Raw genomic sequence first — 23,349 nt, 5'->3', positions numbered from 1 at the left:
TTTTACTAAATGATTAGAATTTAAAAAAAAAAAAGGATCGAATTTACTCTCATAACACCAGCGATGCCGACTTTTACGGATGAGGAGTGGCTGTCAGAGCTTCAGTTCTAACTTTTGCTGCTGTACATGGAAAACACACACACACACACACACACTCACACTTGTAGCCTTACATGTTATCATGTAATTGTTGTATGTGGACTAAAGACACACGTGCATTTATACTTGTGTCCAGCGTTGTTGCCGTGTGGTCTGATCGGGTCACGATCCGTTCCCAGTATTCCTCAGATGCATTTACATTTGTGCGTTCATTTGTGGTCGAACGTGATCCGACTTTCATCTGATCAACCGAACTTGAGCGGCAGGCGTTAACGGAGACTCAGATAAGCAATATTCAGATGACTATGGTGTGACTGTTCGGAATTTTAGTCAAAAGATCCATAGATAAACCAAAGTCAGCCGCCCAACAAACCTGCAGAGACACACGGTCATCTTTTTAAACAAAATAAAAGTCAACACTCTGCTCTGACAGCAAAGGGCTTTGCTCTGGAGAGCTGAACATTTGTGTTCTCACGTGTAATTCCTCCCGTTAATGAGCTCAACTTTGTAGTGCATGTGGGGAAGTGGCGACGGTGACCTGGTTGGGACCCCTGTTATGTTGGAACGGCGCCCAGTGTCATTTCATCAAGACAAATCTGATCACAAAACACCTCAGAACACCACCAGCTGGGTGTCAGGGCTGTGTTTGGAAAGCTTTCTCTAAAATCATCCACATGCACATGAAGGGAGAACAAGTGAAAACCAAAAACATCACCCACTAGCTCCCTGGTTACCACAGGAGTTGGCATAGCAACCGGTCTTGGAGCGTTAGCGTTGCTTTATGAGAAATACAAAATCAACAAGGTTAGAATCGGTGTTTGAGCCATCAGATGGTGTGATGGAGATGAAGCGTGATATGCTGCCGAAAACCTCTTCTTTCTTCTTCTTTTTTTTTAAAAAAAAGTACTTTCTGTAAATGTGTTCTCTTTTCAAGTGCCAGACGGATTCCTGCTCCTGACCTTCAGTGACTGTTTTAAAAGATATGATCAGTCAGCTCTCTGCAGGCGTTTGTGAACTCCAGCGATTTCATGAGTGAGATACGCACACACACACAAAAAAAAAGGGTTTCACCTCAAGGAGAAAGGTGTCAATGTTGGCATCAGCTTTTCTGGTCCTTCATCCATCCACCATCTCAGAAACACCTTGAGGGTGTTTTTCTCCGCTTTGGCAAAGAAGTGAGACTTCAAGAGTGCATAGAAAAGACTTTCCTCTTGAGGTCAAAGGGCGAGATCTCCGTCACTGCACTTGTGCACGAGATCAACGCAACGCTTGGAGGGACTCTTAAGATTTGGCACAAACGTCCACCGGGGCTCAAGGATGAAATGAGAGATTTAAAGAAATCAAATTGACGGACGTAACAAAGTGCAGGGACAACAGCACACGCCTGAGCTCGGTTCAGCTTCCACATACGTCAACTTGAGACTTTCCTCCCGAGCGCATTTGCCTCAGTTATGATGAGTTTGGTGTTGGGCAGCAAACTCTCCTCTCTCACACACACACACGCACGCAGGCACGCAGACTTTCTTTCAGCAGGCTGAAACTCCATCTGAGACTGTGCTGAAATGCATCAGCATTTTCTCTGAGCTCCACTTGTGACAGATCTCTCCATCAGAGCTCTGATACTCCTCACTGCTGCCCAACTCACACTCAGGCGAGCTTTCCTATCATTCCTCATCCACATGTCTGGCTGCATTGTTTACAGGCTTTTTAAATTCAGGATTTTTCCGCATTTCCCATTGTGTTTTGCTGGTGGTGATTTCGGTGGCTTCGGTCCGTTCGCAGCAGGACTATGCAAAAACTGTGCTGCAGACGTCCACCAAACTGGAACTCTCCTGCTTGGTTTCTGAGGAGTTTAGGTGGCAGGGGAATTCAAAACCCGTTGCGGGTGCAGAGCAAGCTGGCTTGAGGGGTTCAGGGACCGGGGAGAAGCTTGAGGATGGTTGGTGGGGCCTGAGGCAGAAGTAGGCCAGAGAGCTTCCACAGCGAGGCACCGCGTATGAGCAGGGTGGAGGAGTCTGGTGAGCTGGACACAGGAAAGGCAGGTTGGTTCAATCAAGTAGAAAACTGAAATCAACTAGTACACACACACACACACACACACACACACACACACAGAGGGACAATCACGCCCACAAGGCAGAGGAACACAAGGAGAATCTACCAGGATCCTGACATCGACATAGTTGTCGGGCAGAATTGTCGTACGAGTCCCTAATTTGGCACCTTATGAATGTAGGAGGTGATATTTGCAGTGCAGTGAAGGGATGAGTCTGCTCCTTCCTGCTGAATCCAAATATCGTCACGGTTCACCTCCGTCTTGCTCCTCAGAACACCCACATACGAGCGCAGGGGTGCGAGGGTCTGCTCAGCGCTGCTTGGAAGTTGTTGTTTTTTTATTGTGTCGTGTCACACGTTTTGGGTGCATCGGCAGCGCGGTGGGAAGCTGCACTCGAATGAAAAGAAATACACGTACAGCTTTGTTTCCAAGCAACAACCGACCCACTTGGTTTGTTTTTTTGTTGTTGTTGTTTTTTTTCATTCGCGGTAAATGTGGCGTGCCGTATAGCAAAGAGCTTCAGTAATGCTGTGGTGAACAGTTTGGAGCAGATTTGCCAAAACGTGTTCACTCAGGAGGAAAGCAAGGTTCCTATGTGGAGGTGCAGAACAACTGCGAGGGAACATATGGCACCTCGAAATAGCTCAGGAGGAGTAAACACGCTGGACGACTGTGCTGTGCTGACCAGAGGAGGGCTGCTGACCATGGAAAAATCACGATGACACAGGAGCAGCACTCCAAAAACGTCCAGACGAGCACAAAGACGCTCAGTACCCGAAGGAGGTCTTGGCCGTTACACTAAACGTCTGCATTGTGTGAGTCTAGACATCGTGTAAGTGGTGCTTCTTTTATTTTTTTTCTTTATCTCTCGCGTGTTTGTTCCACCTACACACCCAACGTCAAAATAGATGAGTCAGATGTGCAAGTGAGTTTGTGTGATAGTACGGAAGGTAAAAATCAGACAGCAACAGAGCTGCTGATAGACATGGCACCTCCGCACTCCCCACAGCGTGGCACAATACCCTTTTTTTTTTTTTTTTTTTTTTCAAAAAACCAATGGTACAAATAAGAGGCAGGCTTTAAAAAAACCACACAAAAAAAAAACGCTTGAAAAAAAAGAAAACCAATATTCGACACATGAGTAAAACACCAAAATATCAGACATCCTTTTAATACCCTAAAGGTCTTTAAAAAAAATAATGAGCAGAATCTTTAAATAAATCCTAAGCGAAGGGCATGAAGATTGGGATCATCCAGGATGTCAGCAAAAGCATAAAACAAAATAATCACGTGTTTGTTGTAGGAATTTGCCGCTTGTTTAGGGATGCATGTTAGAGAGAAACGAATCTAAATTATCCTTGAGAATGTTTGCCTCCTGAATCCCCTCACCAGGTATTAGAGGCTGAGTACATAACAAGAGTGAGGCTCACATCCCCGCTGATCCTCGGTGTCAGAACTGGCTCGTACCACTTGATAGCCTCCCGACACTTCGACAGCAGCTCTCCTAACACTTGAGAGCCGTCCACTCCAGCCTAAGGCCTCCAAATACTAAAGCGAGGCAGATGAGAAGGGAGAAATGAGAGCGTGTCCTTGTAATACATGAGCAGCACAGAGCAGCCGAATCTCAAAACCCTCAAGTAAATGAAAGACCCTCATGAAAGCGAAAGAGGACGTCTGGAACATCCGGCGAGTTCGTCTGAGGGAGGGTTTAAGGGCGGTGTGAGCTGGGGTGGAGGAGCCCTCTTTGTTGTGCCGGGTGCTCTGATGCCAACGCTAAAGAGAGGCGTCATGCTGCGGTGTAGTCCCAGTTTTGAATGACAGTAAAAATGTGGCTAGAACCCATATGGACAACTTTTGTGTTGCCGTAAAACTCCTTTATTGCAATACGTTCATACCGTGACTTAAAGGGAGGCATTGGTGTGTGTTTCTTAACCTCTTTATCCATCTACTTGATTGATTGGTACCATTTGATTGGCAGGCAACTGGGAAATGAACTGCCACTAGCATACGGAGCAATGTTTTTAGTTGGAAAAATAGCAAAAACTGATATCCTATTTGGCCTAGATGGATAAAAAAATGCAGAAGTATATCACACCTTCACCTGCCAAATAGTGACCACACGTTGATTCAGGGGAAATTAGGTTATAAGCCATTGACGGCTGTTAGTGGTTTATGAAGTCTTTACCATGCAATAAATATTGCAGTTACAACCATTTATTAATCCTTTATAAGCGGTTACATGGCGTCTGACAGCATTTTCAGATCCCACGCTGATAAACCTTTGACTTCCCCCTGAAATCTCACTTCAGTTTCCCATCATCCCCTCTGTCACCTCAGCTGTTTCTTCCAGTTCATTTTGTTCACACGAAAGCACGTCTCAAGCGCTGACACGGTGCCGTGTGCTGTTGAGTTCCCGTCGCCGTTGCTGGACGGATGCAACAGACCCCCAACAGTTTCCTCCATTTACAACTCTGCCGTTCTTCATCTGTTGGTGTCGCACCACAGAACCCACAGCAACACCTCCGTGCCTCTCCTCGCTCTGCCGGCTTGGATAAATGCCATTAACACCACATTCAGCGACTGCATTGAAACGAGCGTAGTGACTTGGAAATAATGTGCGCAACTGTTCCTCTCCTATAAATGTATCAAATCCCTCTGCACACATTCAAATGAAGGCAAATGATCTGGTCGGACACTGTTTTGTTTTTCTATGTTCCGGTATTCTTAGTACTGGAACGATTTAAATACATTTGGTCCCTGTTGATGATTTCAGCACAAACACTTGCTTGTGCCCAGGCTGATAAATCAAACCTGTCAGTGTTGTGACGTTTGACACCCTTCCATATGAGCTGATTTTTACGGGCGAGATAATCTCAGTATTTTCATCTGAGGGCAGCAGGTTAGTCTTATGGGAAAGAAAAAAAATGTTCCAGAAGATTGATTTTTGCTTTATGTAGGATAATTGACTTCCGCCGCATCAATAATCCATTTTCAGTAGTTATGCAGCACTTCCACGTTCATGTGCACACCCGGTGTGATGTCGTTACACATCGGTTTTCCAATCCAGGAGGTGAATCATCCAGAGTGGCTGGATGTCAGTGTCAGAGGACCAGCCAAAGGTGCGTTTTTGCAGCAAATGCACAGAAGGACCAGTAGGAAAATTACTGGGCTATAAAAAAAAAAAATAGCTGAGGTACCGAGTTAAAAGTCCTCCCAGGAGAGAGAAAATCAGCCGCCGCTCGCCTCCAGCCTCCAGCCTCGTCAGTGAATATAGCAGCAGCACATGAGGACTCAAGTGCTGCTGAAATCTGCAGCCACGACCACCTGACATCACTCGCCTCCGCAGCAAAAACAAAAACACCCTCATCCCTCACTCGCGCCTTTTAAAGGAAGAGATGCACTAAGACATGTCGCTGACGCTTGAACTGCGGGAGCTAAAGAGCTGCGGACAGCAGAGCGGCTGCTGATGTTCTCCTGTTCTCAGTAAATCTGGTGGACCTTTTGATTTTAATGAATCTGAGGAAGTCACAGCGACCGGCCCTCCCTCGCTCCCTCGAATCTGCGTGCATGTTTGAATCTAACCCAGTTCTCTAAACAGGAGGAGAGGGGAAAAGACTGCCGAGGGGAAGTGTTATTCACGACCCACTTCCACTGAGGAAGAGGAGGAAGAGTCGACCACATCCAACCACAGCGGCTTTGTGACTGTTGAGCGAGAAAGTTCAGGTGTTGATGAAGCCTGGATCCTCCATGACTGTTTTATCTTTCTCTGTCTGCAAGGTATCGCTCACGTGGGCGATCAAAACGCAGCTGTGTGTGTTGTGGCGCCGCGTGCTTCTGGTACACAGTGGACAGGGACTGACTTTGGCTCGCGATGCACGGCGTACATTTACACCTCTTTTAGCAGCTAACATAGCATCACCTCTGCTGACAGTCCGCACAAGTTGGATCTCAAATTAAGCAACAACAACAAAACAATCACAGCTAAAACACTGGTAGCACCAAAACTTCATTGAGTCACTGAACGAGAAGAACAACCCTGACATTCCATGTGCGACATCTGGAATGTGAGGGTTCGCTGCTTGTGACGGGTTTAAAGAGTCAACACTTGGGGGGGAAAAACATAGATGTGTTGTTGGGAGGCCCGGCCTCAGGTTGATGAGCTTTTGTATAAGACGGAAGAATTGTGTTTAGGCGTTTTTGAGTCCTGACAGACGCTTTTTGAAGAAGCACAGGAAAACAAGCACTCAACTCAATGGAAGTGAGGCAACCTGACTTGGAGGTCTGAGGACTACTGTGGTCTCTCCTGTCTCTCCAGGTCCCAGTGAGCTGGATCTGAGTCTACTGGGGGAAACCAGCAGCCTGGCAGATGTTGCTTGCAAGTACAGCGAGGTAAGATCGTAATTCCTCATCAGCTATAGAATCAAAGCGGCCCAGCACGCAGATTCACTCCTGAGGGGAAGCCTGGCAGGACCTGGCAGGTTGGGTTGAGGTCAGACTGGAGTTCTTTTAGGAATAACAGTGTACAAAATAAGCAAAAACAGGGTTGCCTTTTTCATTCACGTTGCAACGCAGGAGCATGACACAAAGGCTGCTTGCTAAATTCCAGACAGTAAATATTCACCGAGCCTGGCAAAGGATGAATGTCAACCCATATTTGTCATCTGGAAAGTTTAAAATCTGCAGAAAAGCCCTTGGGGGGGAGCAGCGACATGGTTGTTTTGAATTAGTCTGCAGTGCAGTTAGTGAAGTTAGGAGGACAGAGAAGTGAAATGTAGCCTGGCAGGCACCAATGAGCCACAGCGCGACATAAAAATCCCCGAACCTGTCAGCCGGCCATCGATCCAGGCGGCACGAGGCCAGAAGTGCGGTTTTTGACTAACAGAAAGGGGACAGAGTGAGATGAACAAGGGCGCACTTTCCAAAATGAACGAAAGGAAGCGAGAACGTCATCTTCATCGCAGCACTGCTGAGTTACGTCATCATCAGCGCCGGGTTGTTTGGCCCATAAATCCAATTTTCATCCATCAATAACGAGCAAAAACATTTTCCACCGACCACAAACGCTTCAACTTCCCTCCTGCTTTTTCAACCACCTGACACGCCCATCTGCAAATTGTCTTTTGGAACTTCTAGATGATTCAGGGAGGCACACGTCCAAGGAGCTGCAGAGTGCCGTTATGCAACGCTTGGCGGAGATGCAGGCGAGCATCATTCCTCCACACATTTCTGCATAACTCTGACCTCTGTCTCGGCTCCCATCCTCCGAGTGTCTCGAAAAGAAAACGCTCAGCTCGACTTTCTCTCTGCTTCTCTCTCTCTCTCTTTGCATCTCTCTCTCTCTTTGCATCTCTCTCTCTTCGCTTCTCTCTCTCTCTTTGCTTCTCTCTCTCTTTGCTTCTCTCTCTCTCTGCTTCTCTCTTTGCTTCTTTCCCTCAAGCTTCTCTCACTTCCTGGTGGAACTGTCTTTTTTTTTTGGTTTCTACTTCAACCCATTTGCCTCAAACCCGTACTGAAACGTATGGTACTTTCACGTATTCAGTCTGTTCTAGAGAACCTGAGCCTTCATCCCGGCGCCGTGCAGGACTTCGCCCGCCTCTGTTCATGAATAAAAGAGCAAGAATACATCCTCTGCTACATTTAGACAAACAAGTTCTGAGGGCAAGTTGAGGCGGCACCAACACAAGACACAGACAGTGAATGGATTTTTGTTTTCGTTCACAGATTTTCCGTACGTGCGGTTGAAAACCGCACCGCATTGGGTTGGCGCGGCGTTTCCTGAGGGCACCCGTCGTCCTCTTTAAAGTGCCTCTGCTGGTGGCCTTCACCGTCTCTGCCGAGTGTTTTAGGGAGCGGCGGATCGATGCCGAAGCATCAGAGGAGGATAATCCTACAAAATCAAAAGACATTTTGCGGTTGCATCCCGCTGCTGTAGCACAAAATGGATTTACTAGCAGCAGAGCGCTCTAGCTAACCTGGCCAGGGCTGCAGTCCCTCACCCACGTCTCTCATCTCTTCTGGGTGTCTCCTGGGTGTCATTTGATTGCTTGGTGACGCACTTGTGAAGTTTGAAAAGTGAGGCTAATCGATACTTGCTGATAAAAATCTTCACTCAGAAAAATAAAAACCCCTCAGGATGAAGCTTGGCCCGTCAGTCCGGCGTGGCGGTAAAATCCCTGCTGAGGGAGCCAGAGGGCGTCCCCAGGACGTCGTGGAGGGAGTGGTAATCGAAGCAGCAGCTTGCTCATCAAAGACACTCGTCACTGTGCAGCACTTCCTGCGAGAAGCAGCCAGACTCTCCCGAGTGGAGCAAAGATGCTGGGCAGCCGTGTCCACCCGCATTCGGGGTGATGAGACGGATTTTGTTGCTTCAGGGGACAGACGCACGGACACGTAGGCCGCTTCGTCTCTCAGGTGTTCGGTTTCATGTTTTCTCCAATTAGTTCCCACCAAGGGCACAAAAGAAGACGCGGGAATAGAATCTGAAGACCTTGTTGTGTGTAAGGTATTAAAGAGCTGGAGCCTGATTTAGCTGCTGCCATGGAGAGCGACTCCAGGCGTGTGGTGCTTGCAGCCTTCTTTTACTCACTGGAGTCCTTGTTTTTGTATATTCTGACATGTTAACATTCCTCGTCTGAATCACGTGGAAGCAGCACACCACCTCTCTCTCTCTCTCTGTCTCTCTCGCTCTCTCCTGTCTCTGAGTCTTCGGACCAGTTGGCGTACCCACATGCCAAGCTGGCTCATCGCTGTCACCCGTCACTCCCCCTCACTGACGCCATTGATTCAGCGTCAGCTGATCCACTTCATCTACCTCTGGAAATCTGGATATCCACTGTCTCTCCTGGAGATCTACAGTCTCTACTATTATCCTGCTGTCTCTACTGTAAATCCCCAGCTCCTCTTAGACCTCGCCCTCCGCTGCCAGTCACATGACCAAACAGCAACCTCCCGAGGTCAGAATCAGAGCGCCGGGAGGTCGAGAGCCAGCCAGCATCATCCGTCTGTAGCTCATCGGCTTTGATGCTGAGCTGTTTTTCGGCTGGATCTCATCCTCGTTCTCCATGTCGCAAATTACCCGGTAGAATGCCGGTCTCATTATGTCGGTACTTGGTGTCACCGAGGGATGGGAACCGGCGGTCGGGGTCACTGTCACATCGCGTCTGTCTCGTTCTCGTGAGTGTGATACCTGAAGACCACTTGAGGGAGATTTCATTCCGTCTGCCTCAAACATCCATCCCGGCTAAATATCCATTTCTATGGCAGATTGCGTCAGAGGATACGATGTGTGGAGGCGTCGCCTCACCAGAAAACGTCCCTTTCATGGACTTTGATGGGAAACGGTATTAACAAGGCTGCTGATATGAAATTAAATCGACATTTGAGCACATTCAGCTGCCATAAGGCAGGTATTGTGGAGGCAGGCACTGTGGCCCGATGCTGTGGTTTGAACAAACAAAGTATGGTATTTTTGACGTCAAATCCATGAGGTCTTTTAGATATTAAAATGTATAATTCGATGTTTAGAACTAAGAGATTTTCATCTGAACACTTAAATGACAGAATGAATCCGATGAAACCAAAGGGGGGCGGGGGGAGGATAACCATGGAAACCTGGAGAAGTGAGGCGGTAATTGGCAGGCATTTGAATCAAATCATTCTGATTTGTTCATCAAACGGTTAATGAGAGTGGGAAATGTCTTTAGTCACTTGATTTGCCCTCGTTTGACAGTGAAATGTTGGAACTCCTGATTTGGTGAATGAGGCTGCTGCAGTTTCAGTCCTCCGCGCTCAGAAGACGGGTGTATTCCAGGGAGACGGGCGCTTATCCTCTCTCTCGCTCTCTCTCAAATATTTACATTTGTGTTTTTCCTTTCTCTGTCTGGGTCTCAGTGTCTCAATTATAAAATGTTTCATCCTCCGTTTTCTCCAGCTGAAGGACTGTTTGTCTGGCATAATGCGCTGTTCAAGGCCTGCGCTCTACCAACCGTACGCTGTGATGGCCTTTGTTGGCGTGTGTCCGACAAGCATTTACACCTGAAGCTCTCTTCTCTTTCTCTGAAGGTTGAAAAGGAGGAAGAACTTCTGTACGCCGAGGGAACCGAAGAAAGTAAGAACGGGCGATTGTGTGTTTGTGTGTCAACGTCCGTCACACTCGCTGCTCGCACGCTGCGAGCTGCCGGCGATGAAAATAGCAAGTTGATTTGAGGCGAAATTACTTGATTCTGGCCTCAACCTTTTATTAGCAATTACATATTCATCCCCTCCTCCTTCCCTCGCCGTTCTGTTGACGTAAATGCCACGTCATGTAACGCTTATTCACCAGATGCCTGAATGAACCTCTCTCTGCTGACAAGTGAATGTGTGTGTATGTGTGTGTGTTTTCCTCGGCGTTGCTTTGCACCGACAGTATTGATTGTGTAATGGAGGGGGAGGAGGTGTCATTGCCGTCAGGAAGACGTGATGTTTATCATGTCAGCTAACTGCCGCCTCGCCGCTAACACCCCGCCGCGGCGAGTAAAGGGCAGAGACAAGAACGCCCGTCTGATTTGGAGAAGGATAAACACTTCTGTTAGGAGCCACGTTTGCACGAGCCACGTTTGTTGTGTTTTTTTAAAGCCGGTGAAAGTGGATTGTTGGGTGGTGTCACCGGCAGAGCCCCCCCCCCCACACACACACACACACACACACTCACACACAGAGTTTTCCTTTGTATGAAAACAGATCAGGATTCACACACAGGAAATCTGGCTAATCCACAGCAGTAATGAGTGGGTGAGCTCCAGCATCGCTGAGAGCAGTAATATTTGTAGTAATACTTCCCTACAAATACCACTGTTATGGTTGGTGCGCGTTTGTGTGTCTGCGCTGCAAGTAACCCGCTGTGCATTTCCTCTGACAGGTTACCTGACGGAGCAGAAGAAAGCCAAGGTCATCTTCATGATGGGTAAGTACCTGCAGTGCCTCCCCGGCGGAGGAAGGGGCAAAAACACGCCAACACACTCAGACTACAACCACAACGATGGGCAGCTGCCGGCGGCTGCACAGAGGAGGACCCTCGCTGTCATAATTATCCTTTCCGGGGCTCCCTTAAAATAAAAAGGATTTTTTTATTCCTTTAATGATACAAAATGCATCATAATTTTAATAATATAAATCACTGCTAGCGCTGTTTTCTTTCTTAGGTCACTTTTTAAAAAATGAAAAGGAGCTACACCATCGTCATCAGTTTATCTCAAATATCGTAAGAAATACTTAGTAACAGGGGTACACAGATAAAAACCTTTTGATAACGTGTGTTTGCACCATTTTGTGGCCGTCCAAGGGAAACAACGTGATCCAGTCCCTGAACGCCACCTCAGCCACAGTCCCAAACTGTCCCGGCTGCGGGAACGATTTGGTTGTTGTTTATTTCCCAAAATGTCACAATGGTTCACAAGTTGGTCCTCAGAAAGACAGCTGGACATCACACACACAAACACACACACACACACACACACACACACACACACACACACACTCTGAATCAATGCAGAGAGAAAATAAGCTGATCAGATATTTTTATCTGCTGAAAAACGCATCCACCGCCATTCACTGTCGGTGCTCCCCATAACTGAGGGATCCTTCCACGGGCTGCGTATGAGCCGTGACGTGTTTTCAATGCGGTCTAAGCTCTTGGTTGCTGTCGCTAACTTCCTGTGGCAGGCATGTGGGATTATTGGCTTTTACGCCATCCGAATACGGTCTGACGCGGTTTGAGGGATTTGTTTCACATTTAAAGCTGCGTGGTTCAACTCTGATGATTAAATTCAATCCACCTGATATTAATTTGTCCAAGAAGGTCACTCAGTGCTCTTCAAGCTCACGTCCACCAGGTAAATCTCACACTGGTGGATATACAGTGGACTGTATTTACAGTTCAGGTGGGGGGGGGGGGGGGGCACAGAAATGACGCTGCAGTCGATTCCTCAGTGCAGTTAAAAACAACAGTTGGCCTTTACGCATGGAAACAGTTGTTCTTTTTCTACTTTTTCTCTAAAGGCTCCTTATACATCCCATTAAATGCGACCAATTGCGATCCGTCCGGAACATAAAAGGAAAAGAAAGCCTCTAATGTAAGAAGGATGGAAGTCAATAAAACTTAAAACCCACGAAGAGCTTTCCTCCTCGGTTTCGCTGTGGCTGCTGATGTTTACTTCAGCGCGGGGAGTTGTTGTGCCTGTCAAAGTGACTTCATACATCATTAAAAAAAAAAAAAAAAAGCAAGACTGTCGCATTTTCAATTATATGCAGCTCACAATGCCCGCAGTATCCAATCTGTCCGCTGAGATGAAAGCCACGTCGGAAAAGATTCCATTTATTTCCAGACACAGGCCAGAGAGGAGCCGCCTCCACGTGTCTGTCTCCTGTTTACAGGTCGTTCAGAGCCAGAGTTTCCATTGCGGCACCTTTCAGAGTTATAAAAAAAAAAAAAAAAAAGAGGGTCTGATTCTGACGACATCTCTCAGATTTTACCTTGAGATCAAATGAAGGCCGAGTCTAAAATCGGTACAAATACCATTTACGCCGTACATATAGAGGTTGCTGAATGTTATTCTTTTTTATTGAGGTTAGTTTCTGCTTTGTGAGAACTTTATCCCTGCAGCCGAAGGCCTTACACCCCCACGTAGGTGTGGGAATCTCCAGAAAGCCCCTTTGTGGGTCACTGTTACACCGCAAGTTGATGTTTTTATCCTGCAGACAAAGCCCTCATTGTCTGATCACTTCTCAAAACCCTGAATCGCTCAAAACTGTGGCCGTCAATCAATGTGTCTAAAGCTGCCATTAACAAAGACCTGGGATCCGGGGTTTGGGGGTCCTACCGTCCATTGTTGGACTTAAGACTGCGGGTGGAGGGTCGCTTTCTGCGGTGTATTCGTAGGCTGTGTGGGGCGCCTTATGAAGATGATCAGTAATGTGCACGACAAGAGTCTGACACACGTGGAATACCTTCCTGAATTAAAAGCAATTTGTCAAAATATTTAAAAGTCGGCACTGAGGAGAGTCTGTCTCGGCAGGAACAGATAATTGCTAGAAAATGCCACCGGCGTCTGTAACAACTGTCATGTAGCCTCCAATCTGTCTCCCCAGCAGAATTTACACACATAATTAAAGGTCGGAGTGAGGATTTTTCTCTAAACTGATCCGACCGTCAACCTGCTGCGAAAGAAGCAACAGCCGAGCTGACACACCCCCCCGGGGGGGAGTGGAATCAGATTTACCCGTGGACCCAGTCTCTCTCAAACTGGAGGACAAAATGAGGACCTTCATTTACATTGGGAATCCTTCCCCAAGCATTCAAACGCATGAAATCTTACCCGATGTCTCATGTGACCGCCTTCTCCGCCGCCACAACCGAAGCCGCGGCGTTTGGTCGAATGTAATGCGGATCTTTGCGAGCTTTTAAATCCAAAGTACAAAGTGTCTCTCGACAGCTGTTTCAACACGGCTGACTCATTAGTTGTTGATGCCTTTAGAGCCGAATGAGTCAATCCCTAATCCTGTGCGGCTGATGAGTTTTGTGTGGCCTCAGAGAGCCGGACCTCTGTCTCAACACCTGAGACACGATGCTGAGGTACAAGACTCCCTGACACCACATCACGACTCCTCGCCTCCATATAAATAGTTCACGTCCCCTCGCCAACCCCGTCTCTCGTCTGAATCAGCTGCTGCTGCTGCCGCTGCAGGCAGGACTCAGGTTTTCTGTCGGTCTCTGGTCTCGTCTGCGTTAGAAGAGTGAGTATTAGGTGGCAGCAATGACGGTGCACCGCTTGTCTCCTTTCATAAACGCTTGCAGTGCTTAAAGCTACGCTGCAGCACTTTTGTCTCTCTCTCTCTCTCTTACACACAACACACACTGCAAAAACTGTGCAGTGTTACACAACCACTTAAAAAATGAGTAATTTCACCATCAGAATTGAATCCAGTTTGTGTGATAACATTTGGAAAGTCTAGAAGGGCCACATGGTTCATTTATTCATATTCAAGTTAGCGGAGGGCTAACTGAGTGTAGCGGGCTCTGCTGTAGCCGTCACTACTGTCGTTGCTGTAAAACAGAAATTGTTTTGAGTGTCGCACAAACCTTGCGACTTGTTCCGCTATCAGAATTTAATCCAACTTGTCCAGCACTTGGAAATTCATTCTAGAGGAACCTCGCGCTTTAGTAATCTACTCACATTCAAAGTAGCCGCGAGCTAACCGGTAGCAGCAAGGTCTGCTGTATTCTACTCTGCCATGGAAATTTGAGTGGGCGCCACAAAACGACCCGTTTCTCAGAAGCAGAATTTTATCCATTTCATCTGATAACATTTGGAAAGTTCTCAAGAGCCGCATGATTCCTGTATGTGTCGTTGATTCAGGTTAGCGGACGGCTAACCGGCGGTAGCTCGTCCTCTCGGTGCTGGAATGTCCCCGCAGATACAAACTGCTAATAGTTTGAAATGCTGAGAGATTCGCCAGGCGGCGGCGATGATCTGAAGGAGCTCGTTGGGAACTTGTTGGGGCCTGAATGGAAGAGATGTTCAGTTATCATCAAAAAGACTGCACTCGGGCTTTAAAGCTGCTTACGTCACTGTCAGTGTGAACCCAGGACATCCACTGCAATCAGTTACATCTCCTCAAAAAGGATAAAGTTGTTTTTTTTCTCCCTAAATCCGCTGTAATTAAAAGTTAGGAGAATTTTCATTTCAAAAACTACGGCAGTGAAAGTTAAAGCGGCGTTCTGCAGCGGTGCTTCGGCGCCTGAGGGGAATGTTAATGCAGCTGTCACCGCGACTTTCAGTCCTGCCTCTCTGTTCCATCTTCTCTCCTTCATGTTCTCTCATCCCAGCGCTCTGACGCTTTCCCTCCTCTCTGCAGAAAATGACTATTTTTACACTCCTAGGCAGACATACACTTTCTGTTGAATAATGAAAAACCCGCTGTTGATGTGTCAGGTATTTTAGATCTCTCATGCAATTATGTAACGGCAGTGCCGGTTATCAAAGTTCTGAAAGTGTAAGGAATGTAATTAGCGGGCAGAAACAGTATCCCCTGAAAGGTTCAACCCCCTGCCGTGCACCCCTCCACCGCCACAGCCAGCCAGCTCTCACCAGATGTGCAGAAACGTAGGAATGTTCAAGTAGGCCTGTTACATAAAGACGTGACACTGTGACGAACTGTTTACGTTTTTGTTTTTATTCAGCTCATATTTCGACTTCTCGCCCACGTGGGTTCATCTGTTAGCTGTGCCAGCACCACTGATGGCTAGGCCAGCACAGGGTGACCAAACATCCTGTTTTCCCGGGGACATGCATGACAGTACAGCTAACGAAACCCTTTGAACCAGTCGCAGACGAAAGCCAGATGTTTTGCAGGTGTTGCGACAGATGGAAAAACCGACCTAACATGCTGAACATGCTAGCACCTGATTTGAGACGATGTATTTTGGCAAAGGTTCACGCTCTTGCTCCTAAATCCTTCTAATTCATTCCGCCTCGCTGATGACAGGATCTCACTGGGAGAATGACTCAAACTTTTTAGGAGTCCATGGCACAGACGTGATGAGTTCGCAGCGGGAGGAAGACGAGCCGCACGGTCTCGAGATTCTGACGTCGCTCCTTCGTGGGGGACCTGCTAATCACGTGAATTAAAAGCTCAAGCTCCATAACAGCGCGGACGGATTGGCAATTCTCTGCAGCTACGGCCCCCAAGGGTGTTCATCCAGATTACAGATGGTCTCAGGAGTTCAGTACAGCAGCTTTGATTGGCTGCAAGAGTTGCTAACAAGCTCCATCAGCTTGGGCTTTGGCTCTGGTGGTCATTATTTCACTTCCTGCCAGCAGAGGAAACGCTCCAGTGAAGGTGCATCACTTGGAGGCAGGTGAAACCGTTTTCATCAGAGAATCTACTGAATGCACAATGGAGGAATTCATAAACCCCCCTCCCCCCCTCCCTCCTCGATTTGTTTTCGCAGCGTCACGCCGTGAGGCGGGGGGTCTGAGGGAGCTCGTACCGTCCTCGCTCTCTGAGGAAATCTGTCAGGACATTTGTTTTTTTTTTGAAATGCTGGCTAGGGGCAGAGAGACCCAGACTCAAGGAGAATACTGATGAATGTGACGCACAGCGAGGGCCGATGTGATTAATCATCACTTTCCCTTGATGCTTCACACGCTTTCATGGCCACGTAACACAGTTAACCTGCCATTAACCACCTTCAGTCGCCATGACACGGCAGGCAAACAATGAAATGTTCCTCTGTTCATTAAAGGAAGTCATCTGATTGTGGCTCGCTTCATCTTCTGGCTGTGTGTCTGTCGTGTGTTTTTCTGCATATTTGCAGTTTGTGAACCTCTATCTTTACAAGGACCGGGCTTCTTCTTCTTTCTTTTTTTTTTTTTTGCCTTGAAAGGAAAAGTTAGTTTGACAATTCAGACATTTGTGCTAAGCTAAATTTTATGCCATTGCCAATTATTTTCCTCATTAATCAAGTACTCATTCAGTCCGTGTAACAAGTCCTTCTCATTTGTTATCATTATTATTTATTTAAGTTTTTGTTTCTTTCCTATTTCAGAATTTTCTTTCTTTTAATTGATATCATCCTTTCTTCTTCCCTCTGTAAATGCTGCTGAAACTGCCTGACGCGCATCCCGTCAGGTGGTCCAGGCTCGGGGAAGACCCTCCAGTGTGAGCGGATGGAGGAGAGGTTTGGCCTGCGTCGTGTCACCCTGGGCGACCTGCTTTGCAACGAGCTGCAGTGTCACAGCGACAGGGGGCGCCACCTGCGAGACGTCCTGGAGAGAGGGGAGCGTCTACAAGAGGTCAGTGTGTTATACTTTTAAGATTATCAGTAAATTACAGGAGATAGAAATAAGAGACAGGGCTTTTTTTAACTCCTTCCTGCTCCTGTTTTGAACACGAGACATCTTATTTGAATTACCTACGCGAGGTTGGACACTTATTTTATTGACTTGTTTTGTTTGTTCCGTTTTCATACTTTTATATTTTATTTTGTTGGCATGTTTGAAATAAACAATCGAATGAAATTTTATCGTCCAAATCCATTCACCAAATGTGGGTCACCCAGATCCTGGACCCGGAGCAGCGTTTATCAGTAAATCTCCAGCATAAATCACTTCCTGATTGTAACACAACCCAGCCAATTAAAACGCACACTCGTGATCTCGTCCTTGGAGGAGATCGTGAACACACACAAGAACGTCCGGTAGAACAGTCCAGAACAAGAACGTCTGGTAGAACAGTCCAGAACCTCTACAATGATCTCCAGGAAGAACAGTGAACAACAATAAAACATGTGTCTATTTTTTAAAAACATCCGAAAGAATAATTTGTTCTGTGACAGAATCCTAAGACACCTCCAGGTGGTGCTCCTGGGGGGTGGGGGTGGGGGGGGGGGGGGGGGCTGTCAAGTCAACCAGCCCCTGAGAGTCCAACTCCTGAGAATCGTACCGAGTTTTATGTAAAATATTCAGCTAACATTTCAGCTCATTAGCATTCATAAGCTCACCAGTAATGACCGCCATCTGTCCAAAACTACCAACGTAACCCCCCCCCCCCAAAAAGTTTGAATTTTAATACCGTCAGTATGATTTGACAACTTGGGGGAGTCACACATTTTTAAGCTAATGAGCAGGACAGAATGGCCGTTCCATTATTCATCAATGCGATGGCCTGGAGGAGATACGCGGCGGGGGTGAGAGCGCTGGGGAAGTGTAACACAGTTCTGTGTGGCTGCTGGAACGACGGGAGAAACCCCGCATTTATTCAGTACTGGCATTATTTATTATTTTTGGACTGGAATGGAATTTCCATAAATGTTTATAATTGATACCACACTGTACACATCACGCTAACGGGTCGGATAACGGGGGTTCGATTTTATTTGAGGGCTGGAATGAGTCAGGAAACTGACGCTGAGTCAGTTTGATAGTAATAATACACCGTTTACATCACACCGAGTAAATATTTGACCGCTGCTGAAGTATAAATACCAACCCCAATTAGACTTCAGTCCCATGGCGGCGTGACACGTGGCGCACAGACATGACACGTTTATTTACAGAAGAGCAGAGATGATGAACCTTGATCACGCCCGCCGCCGCCGTCCAGGCCGTGTCACCGTGCCGTGTAATTAAACTGCCGGCTCCCGCTGGCGTCTGTGACATTTCACATCAAAATACACGCCAACGATCACTCACTCACGCACCCTGCCTCACATGTTCAAAGGCGCACGGCCGCCGACTTGTGAACATCCCTCACAGACAGGCTGTCGGCCAGGCTGAGTCAAAACTATCGATCGAGCTCAACACATTTCAGTCACAAACTCACGCCGACTCACCGAGGTTTTCACCTTCTTCTACATTTTTTTTTTTTTTGGTTCAGTGAGGATTTAGTGTTTTATGATTCATGAATGAAAGGCGCTAAAGCCAGCGCCTCGTGCTGCTCAGGCCAATCCAACAAGCCTCAACTGCCGTGACAGAAACAAAGACATCAAATCCCGAGTGTTGCATCATCATCAAGACTCACCTGGAACTGAGAGCAGTCCCCGTCTTCACAAGGCCTCCTCTGATGAACGCTTCTGTGAGGGCGCCAACCTGACATTGACTGTTGTTCCGTTCCTCTGTATCTTTTACTGCTTATTCCACTTTCATTGTTTAATCATTCTCACGCTGACTCAGATGTCTGACTCTTTTATGAAAACCAGATTCTTGTAACTGCACACCAAACCGTGACCATCTGTGACCATCGTCCGTTGAAAGAAACTGACTTGGGATTGGCACGTTAGCGAGTGCTGAGACACTCAGCAACACTCTTTTCATGATATTTTCATTCGATTTGTCAATCAAAACAGAAGCGCGGCGTAATACGAACATGAATCTGTAGCGGCAGAGCCGAGGAATTCTTGGTTCCAGCCTATGAAATGAGAGAAGTGGAGCCTTGTCGCAGTCTCGTGTCTCAGCAAACGGAGGGATTTTACAGCCTCTTTTCTGCACAATGCAGAGGTTTTGAACCTCAGCTTGAGATACTTTCTGATGGTTAGTGGCTCCGTGCAGGTGCGGCGATTCCTCCCTGATTTAAAGTTCTGTTCGGGGGGTAAAAGAGTCAGGAACTCAAGCCTGCTGATGTCAGCGCCCTCATCATCAACAAATCTTCGACCTCCGGTCAGAAACATAAACAAGGTCTCTATTGGATTCGGTTCTCTTGCCTGCGTGAAAACGATGAGACGTCCGTCAACGTGGCGTTTCTGAGGCTGCAGCAGCAGTGAACACGAGTCGCAGGGGATCTGATGCTTCTGTCGAGCTGCTTCTCTCAAGTTGCTGCTCATTTTCTCTGAGCTGGAACCTTCTCTGACGGAAACGGCTTCCCTCGCCACCACCTTCAATCGACTGAACGACACAGTCGAAGAAAAACTTTCTGATTCAGGTCGCCTGGGTAATCCTGCAAACACCGTGAATGAGGACAAAGAGCACACGTGGACGCAGCTGGCAGGCAGACAGCGGCGGGGCGAGCCCTCGCTCTCTCTTCCCGAGGCTCCTGTTGAAACGCTGCAAGTGTAGCTGAGCCTCAGCGCATCAGCAGCTGATTGCAGTTCAGCTGAAATTTCAATGAAAATGGCACCAGAACATTTGGTTGCAAGGTAATTACAGTACACACTGTGCTGTAAGCACAAGTCTTTAACTGAGCCGTTGTGGAGGGAAGAGAACATCATCGGGTATAAGTGGCTGGAAAGTTCAGGCTCCAGTTCAGTGGACCTGAAAAGAATTTCATGACCTTATTCACTGGAACTACCTTCCTTTTTTTAGATAAAGTGGCCCCTTGATGCATAAAATGTGAACCTGAAGATGGTTGAAAGGCCCTGCGAGGCCTCCTGGAGGGGACGTGAACATGTGCGCTACACTTTACAGCGTTCATTCAAATACTTGGCTCCTCGTGGCGCCGCCAGGTGAGCGGTTACTAAAGTCACGTTGTCTGTGCATCCAGGTCTGATGACAGTAAATTTACTATACAACATCTGGAACGAACAGAACACATACCAAGCCAATAGCTCTATCCAGCAGTGACAATGACCCAGAACAGATCCGGATCTACAACAGGATCCAGAACACTTACAAAAAGCGAGGCAGCAGTTGCAGCAGGGGACCAGCAGGGGTCCTCCTGCTCTCTGGCCACATCCACCAGCCCTGACTGGGGGATTTTGAGGCGTCACCAGGCCAGTATGGAAATGGAGTTCCTCCACCTGGTCCTCGGTCTCCCCCGCTGCCTCCTCTCCGCTGGGCGTGCCTGGAACACCTCCCCCGGGAGGCGCCCAGGTGGGATCCTCGCCAGATGCCAGCGGCTCTGCAGGGAGTCCGTGATGGAGGACTTCCTGAGGGAACCCACCACAGCCTCTTATATCACAGATAGAAGTTCCTCACAGAATCAGTACTCCTTTAATCACACATAATTAAATCAAAATTGCCGCAGTGGGTTTTTGGTATCCTGATCCCATTAGCACGCTTGCTGCTATGGAACCAGCTGATCAGGAGCAATTAGGAGCTCAGTGTGTTAATTGGAGGCTCACCAGGCCGCAGGAGCAGGATCAGCCTTCCGAGCCGCGTCACCCCTGTAGAGGGACACTCGTCCGACTGCTGTTCAGAGCAGCGACTTGGGAACAGAAGGGGAGAGTCTTTCTAACGTGTTTCTGGTTTATGTGGTGCCAAAGCTGAGTAGGAGTTTGGTTCAAAGCAGCTAGCAGAGACCGGCGTTCCCTCATGAGTCAAGCAATAAAAGTCCCTAAAACTGGAGCGGAACCAGACTCTGGATGGGCTGCGTACGCCTCAGCCGATAGAAAGAGGAAGAGGGACTGAGAATAGTGATGTCATGACCATCATCATAGTCATGGGTGTTGCAGTAACACGTCCAGATTAAGTCGCTCTGGAGGAAGGCAACAACTGAAGTCTCAAGGTCCAACAGGCAAACGGAGTCACACAGGAACACCTGGAGGAATTTCTCCTCAAGACGGAACGTAAGACATCGAACAGCCAGAGGAGCGAGCGAGAGGCTGCAGGAGCCCTCTGAACTCTGGGGGCCAAAGTACAAATGTATGAATATGCATGAATCTAACCTGCCTTGGGGGTTAAAAAGTGACACCAACGGTTTGGGCGATCTGAATGCACACGCACGCACGCACGCACACGCATGCACACACGCACGCACACACACGCGTGCGCGCGCGGATTGACTCAAACTTCCTGTCATCTCATAGGAGACAGCAAACACTCAAAGCTCAACTGTCTAAGCTTCTTACAGCACATTAGGGTCACGTCCCATGTGCTCGCTAACGTGGACGCTGCCAAACACTTACTGGCATGAGTGACAGAGTTACACTGAGAGAGAGAGAGGGGGGGGGAGGGAGAGAGGGGGGGGGGATGATGATTTTAAAGACAGATGAATAATTCCATGCTGGGATTACTGACGTGCAGCTCACCAGGTTTACAGCAGAACGTCCTGTAAAAATCCCCGTATTTCTTTACATGAGATTAATTGCTGCCATCTGAGTCTCCCTGGGGAGTTTGTGCACCTGTAAAAGGACAGGTTGGTCAAATGTTACTGTATCGTTGCCTGGCAACACGGAAAGAACATGTGATTCTTTCCTGAGCGCTGTTACCCCTGTGAGCTGGCAGCTCCCTGACTGACCGTGTGTGCCACCACAGTCGAGGGACTTGAGTGTGTGTGTGTGTGTGTGTGTGTGTGTGTGTGTGTGTAGTGTGTTTGTCTCTCATGAGTGCAGCGGTGGAATCACGCTCTGGTGGAGAGGGGTGTGTGTGTGTGTGTGTGTGTATGACAGAAGTTCAGCCAGCTAAAGTAGCTGATTGCTGTTCTCCTGGAGGACGCTGTCTGCTCTGATGGATCCGTGGCAGCTCAAGGTCTCAGTCATGAAAACTCTACGAGCGAGAGGCGCGGCTGGGCAGTGACAAGGTCATGAATAATGACCTTGATGTGTTGAAAACAGCTTTCACCACTCGGATTCACGGAAACGTGACATCCGGCGTACTTGGTCCGTGTCTGACTGAGACACAGCGGCAACGCCAAATTATGAGTGACATCAGCACGAAACTAGAGTCTTAAAATTCCTGCTTGGAAGAGACGCTCCCCTTGTAATGTGCCGCTGATGAGCAACAGAAAAGACGGCGGTTAAGAGCAGCGGCAGTAATTTGTGTGTAATTATGATTCGAGGATTAGGACACAATAGAAGGATGTTACATAAAGCAATTGCCTTTAATTGGACTGTTCCTGCGATGCCCGGCTGAATGTACATGACGTTTAGATAAGTTACAAAAGCATAATGAGGCCAACATAAGAGGACAATAATGGGGCTCTCATCTTTAAAGCCATGTATAATACTATTGTCTTCTCCAGACCCCAGACTATTCATGAGAAATACTTCATAACAGCACAAACTGAGAAGGTTGCTAACTAATTCAGCCTAAACACGAACAACATGATATGTGAGATGATGTGACTATAGGATAGTAACCTGTGACTGAGAGACCATCGGTTCGACCCGGCGGCAGCACCCCTCTGATCGGCCTCTGTGTCCTCCAGGACATCCTGCTGGAGCTGCTGTGTGACGCGGTGGCGTCGTCCCTACGGCAGGGCAAGGGCCTCGTGATCAGTGGCTTTCCCAGAGACCTGAGACAAGCGGAGGAGTACGAGGCCAAGGTCAGAGCGCGGGGGGGGGGGGGGGGGTCATAAAAGAAGGAGTCACCAAATATGACTCCGAGTGTCAGTGCAGAAGAAGAAAGTCAAAGTCCTCCACGTGTGATGACAGGAAACAGTGGATTTTCATGTTTGGCAACTGCGGTTCACCGGACTTCTCTCTGCCCCCTGTCAGATGGGGGAACCCACCTCAGTCCTCCTGCTCAGCTGCTCCCCCAGCACCCTGTCCAGTCGCCTGCAGAAACGCAGGAGGTCCAGTTCGAGCTCCCGTCCCTCGTGCGACAGAGACGGCAGCCTGCAGCGGAGGGCCGAGAGCTTCTGCAGCGAGAGCCAGCAGCTGGCGGCTCACTATGAAGGCAGGAAGCTTCTGCACACGGTAATCAGAGTCAAAAGTTCGGTTAACAAAAAAAAGAAAGAGAGAGAGAGAGAGAGAGAGAGAGAGAGAGACAGGACCTCATTCA

At 48.0% G+C, this 23,349-nt stretch overlaps 1 protein-coding gene across 1 annotated transcript in view; it reads left to right on the top strand.

Annotated features, from left to right (window-relative positions):
- Positions 1-23,349, top strand: part of ak5 (adenylate kinase 5) — a 61,190-nt gene that overhangs the window by 36,855 nt on the left and 986 nt on the right. Inside the window, exons 8-13 of the mRNA XM_086204339.1 lie at positions 6,471-6,544; positions 10,217-10,262; positions 11,055-11,099; positions 16,826-16,989; positions 22,775-22,891; positions 23,064-23,264. Coding sequence (XP_086060465.1) covers positions 6,471-6,544; positions 10,217-10,262; positions 11,055-11,099; positions 16,826-16,989; positions 22,775-22,891; positions 23,064-23,264 — 647 coding nt within the window. The remainder of the gene's footprint in view (positions 1-6,470; positions 6,545-10,216; positions 10,263-11,054; positions 11,100-16,825; positions 16,990-22,774; positions 22,892-23,063; positions 23,265-23,349) is intronic.

Source organism: Aulostomus chinensis, chromosome 5 (assembly GCF_037954235.1).
Source record: "Aulostomus chinensis isolate RoL2024-O1b breed Wild chromosome 5, RoL_Achi_v1.0, whole genome shotgun sequence".
NCBI classification, from domain to species: Eukaryota; Metazoa; Chordata; class Actinopteri; order Syngnathiformes; family Aulostomidae; genus Aulostomus; species Aulostomus chinensis.
This window is presented reverse-complemented; position numbering and strand designations above follow the sequence as displayed.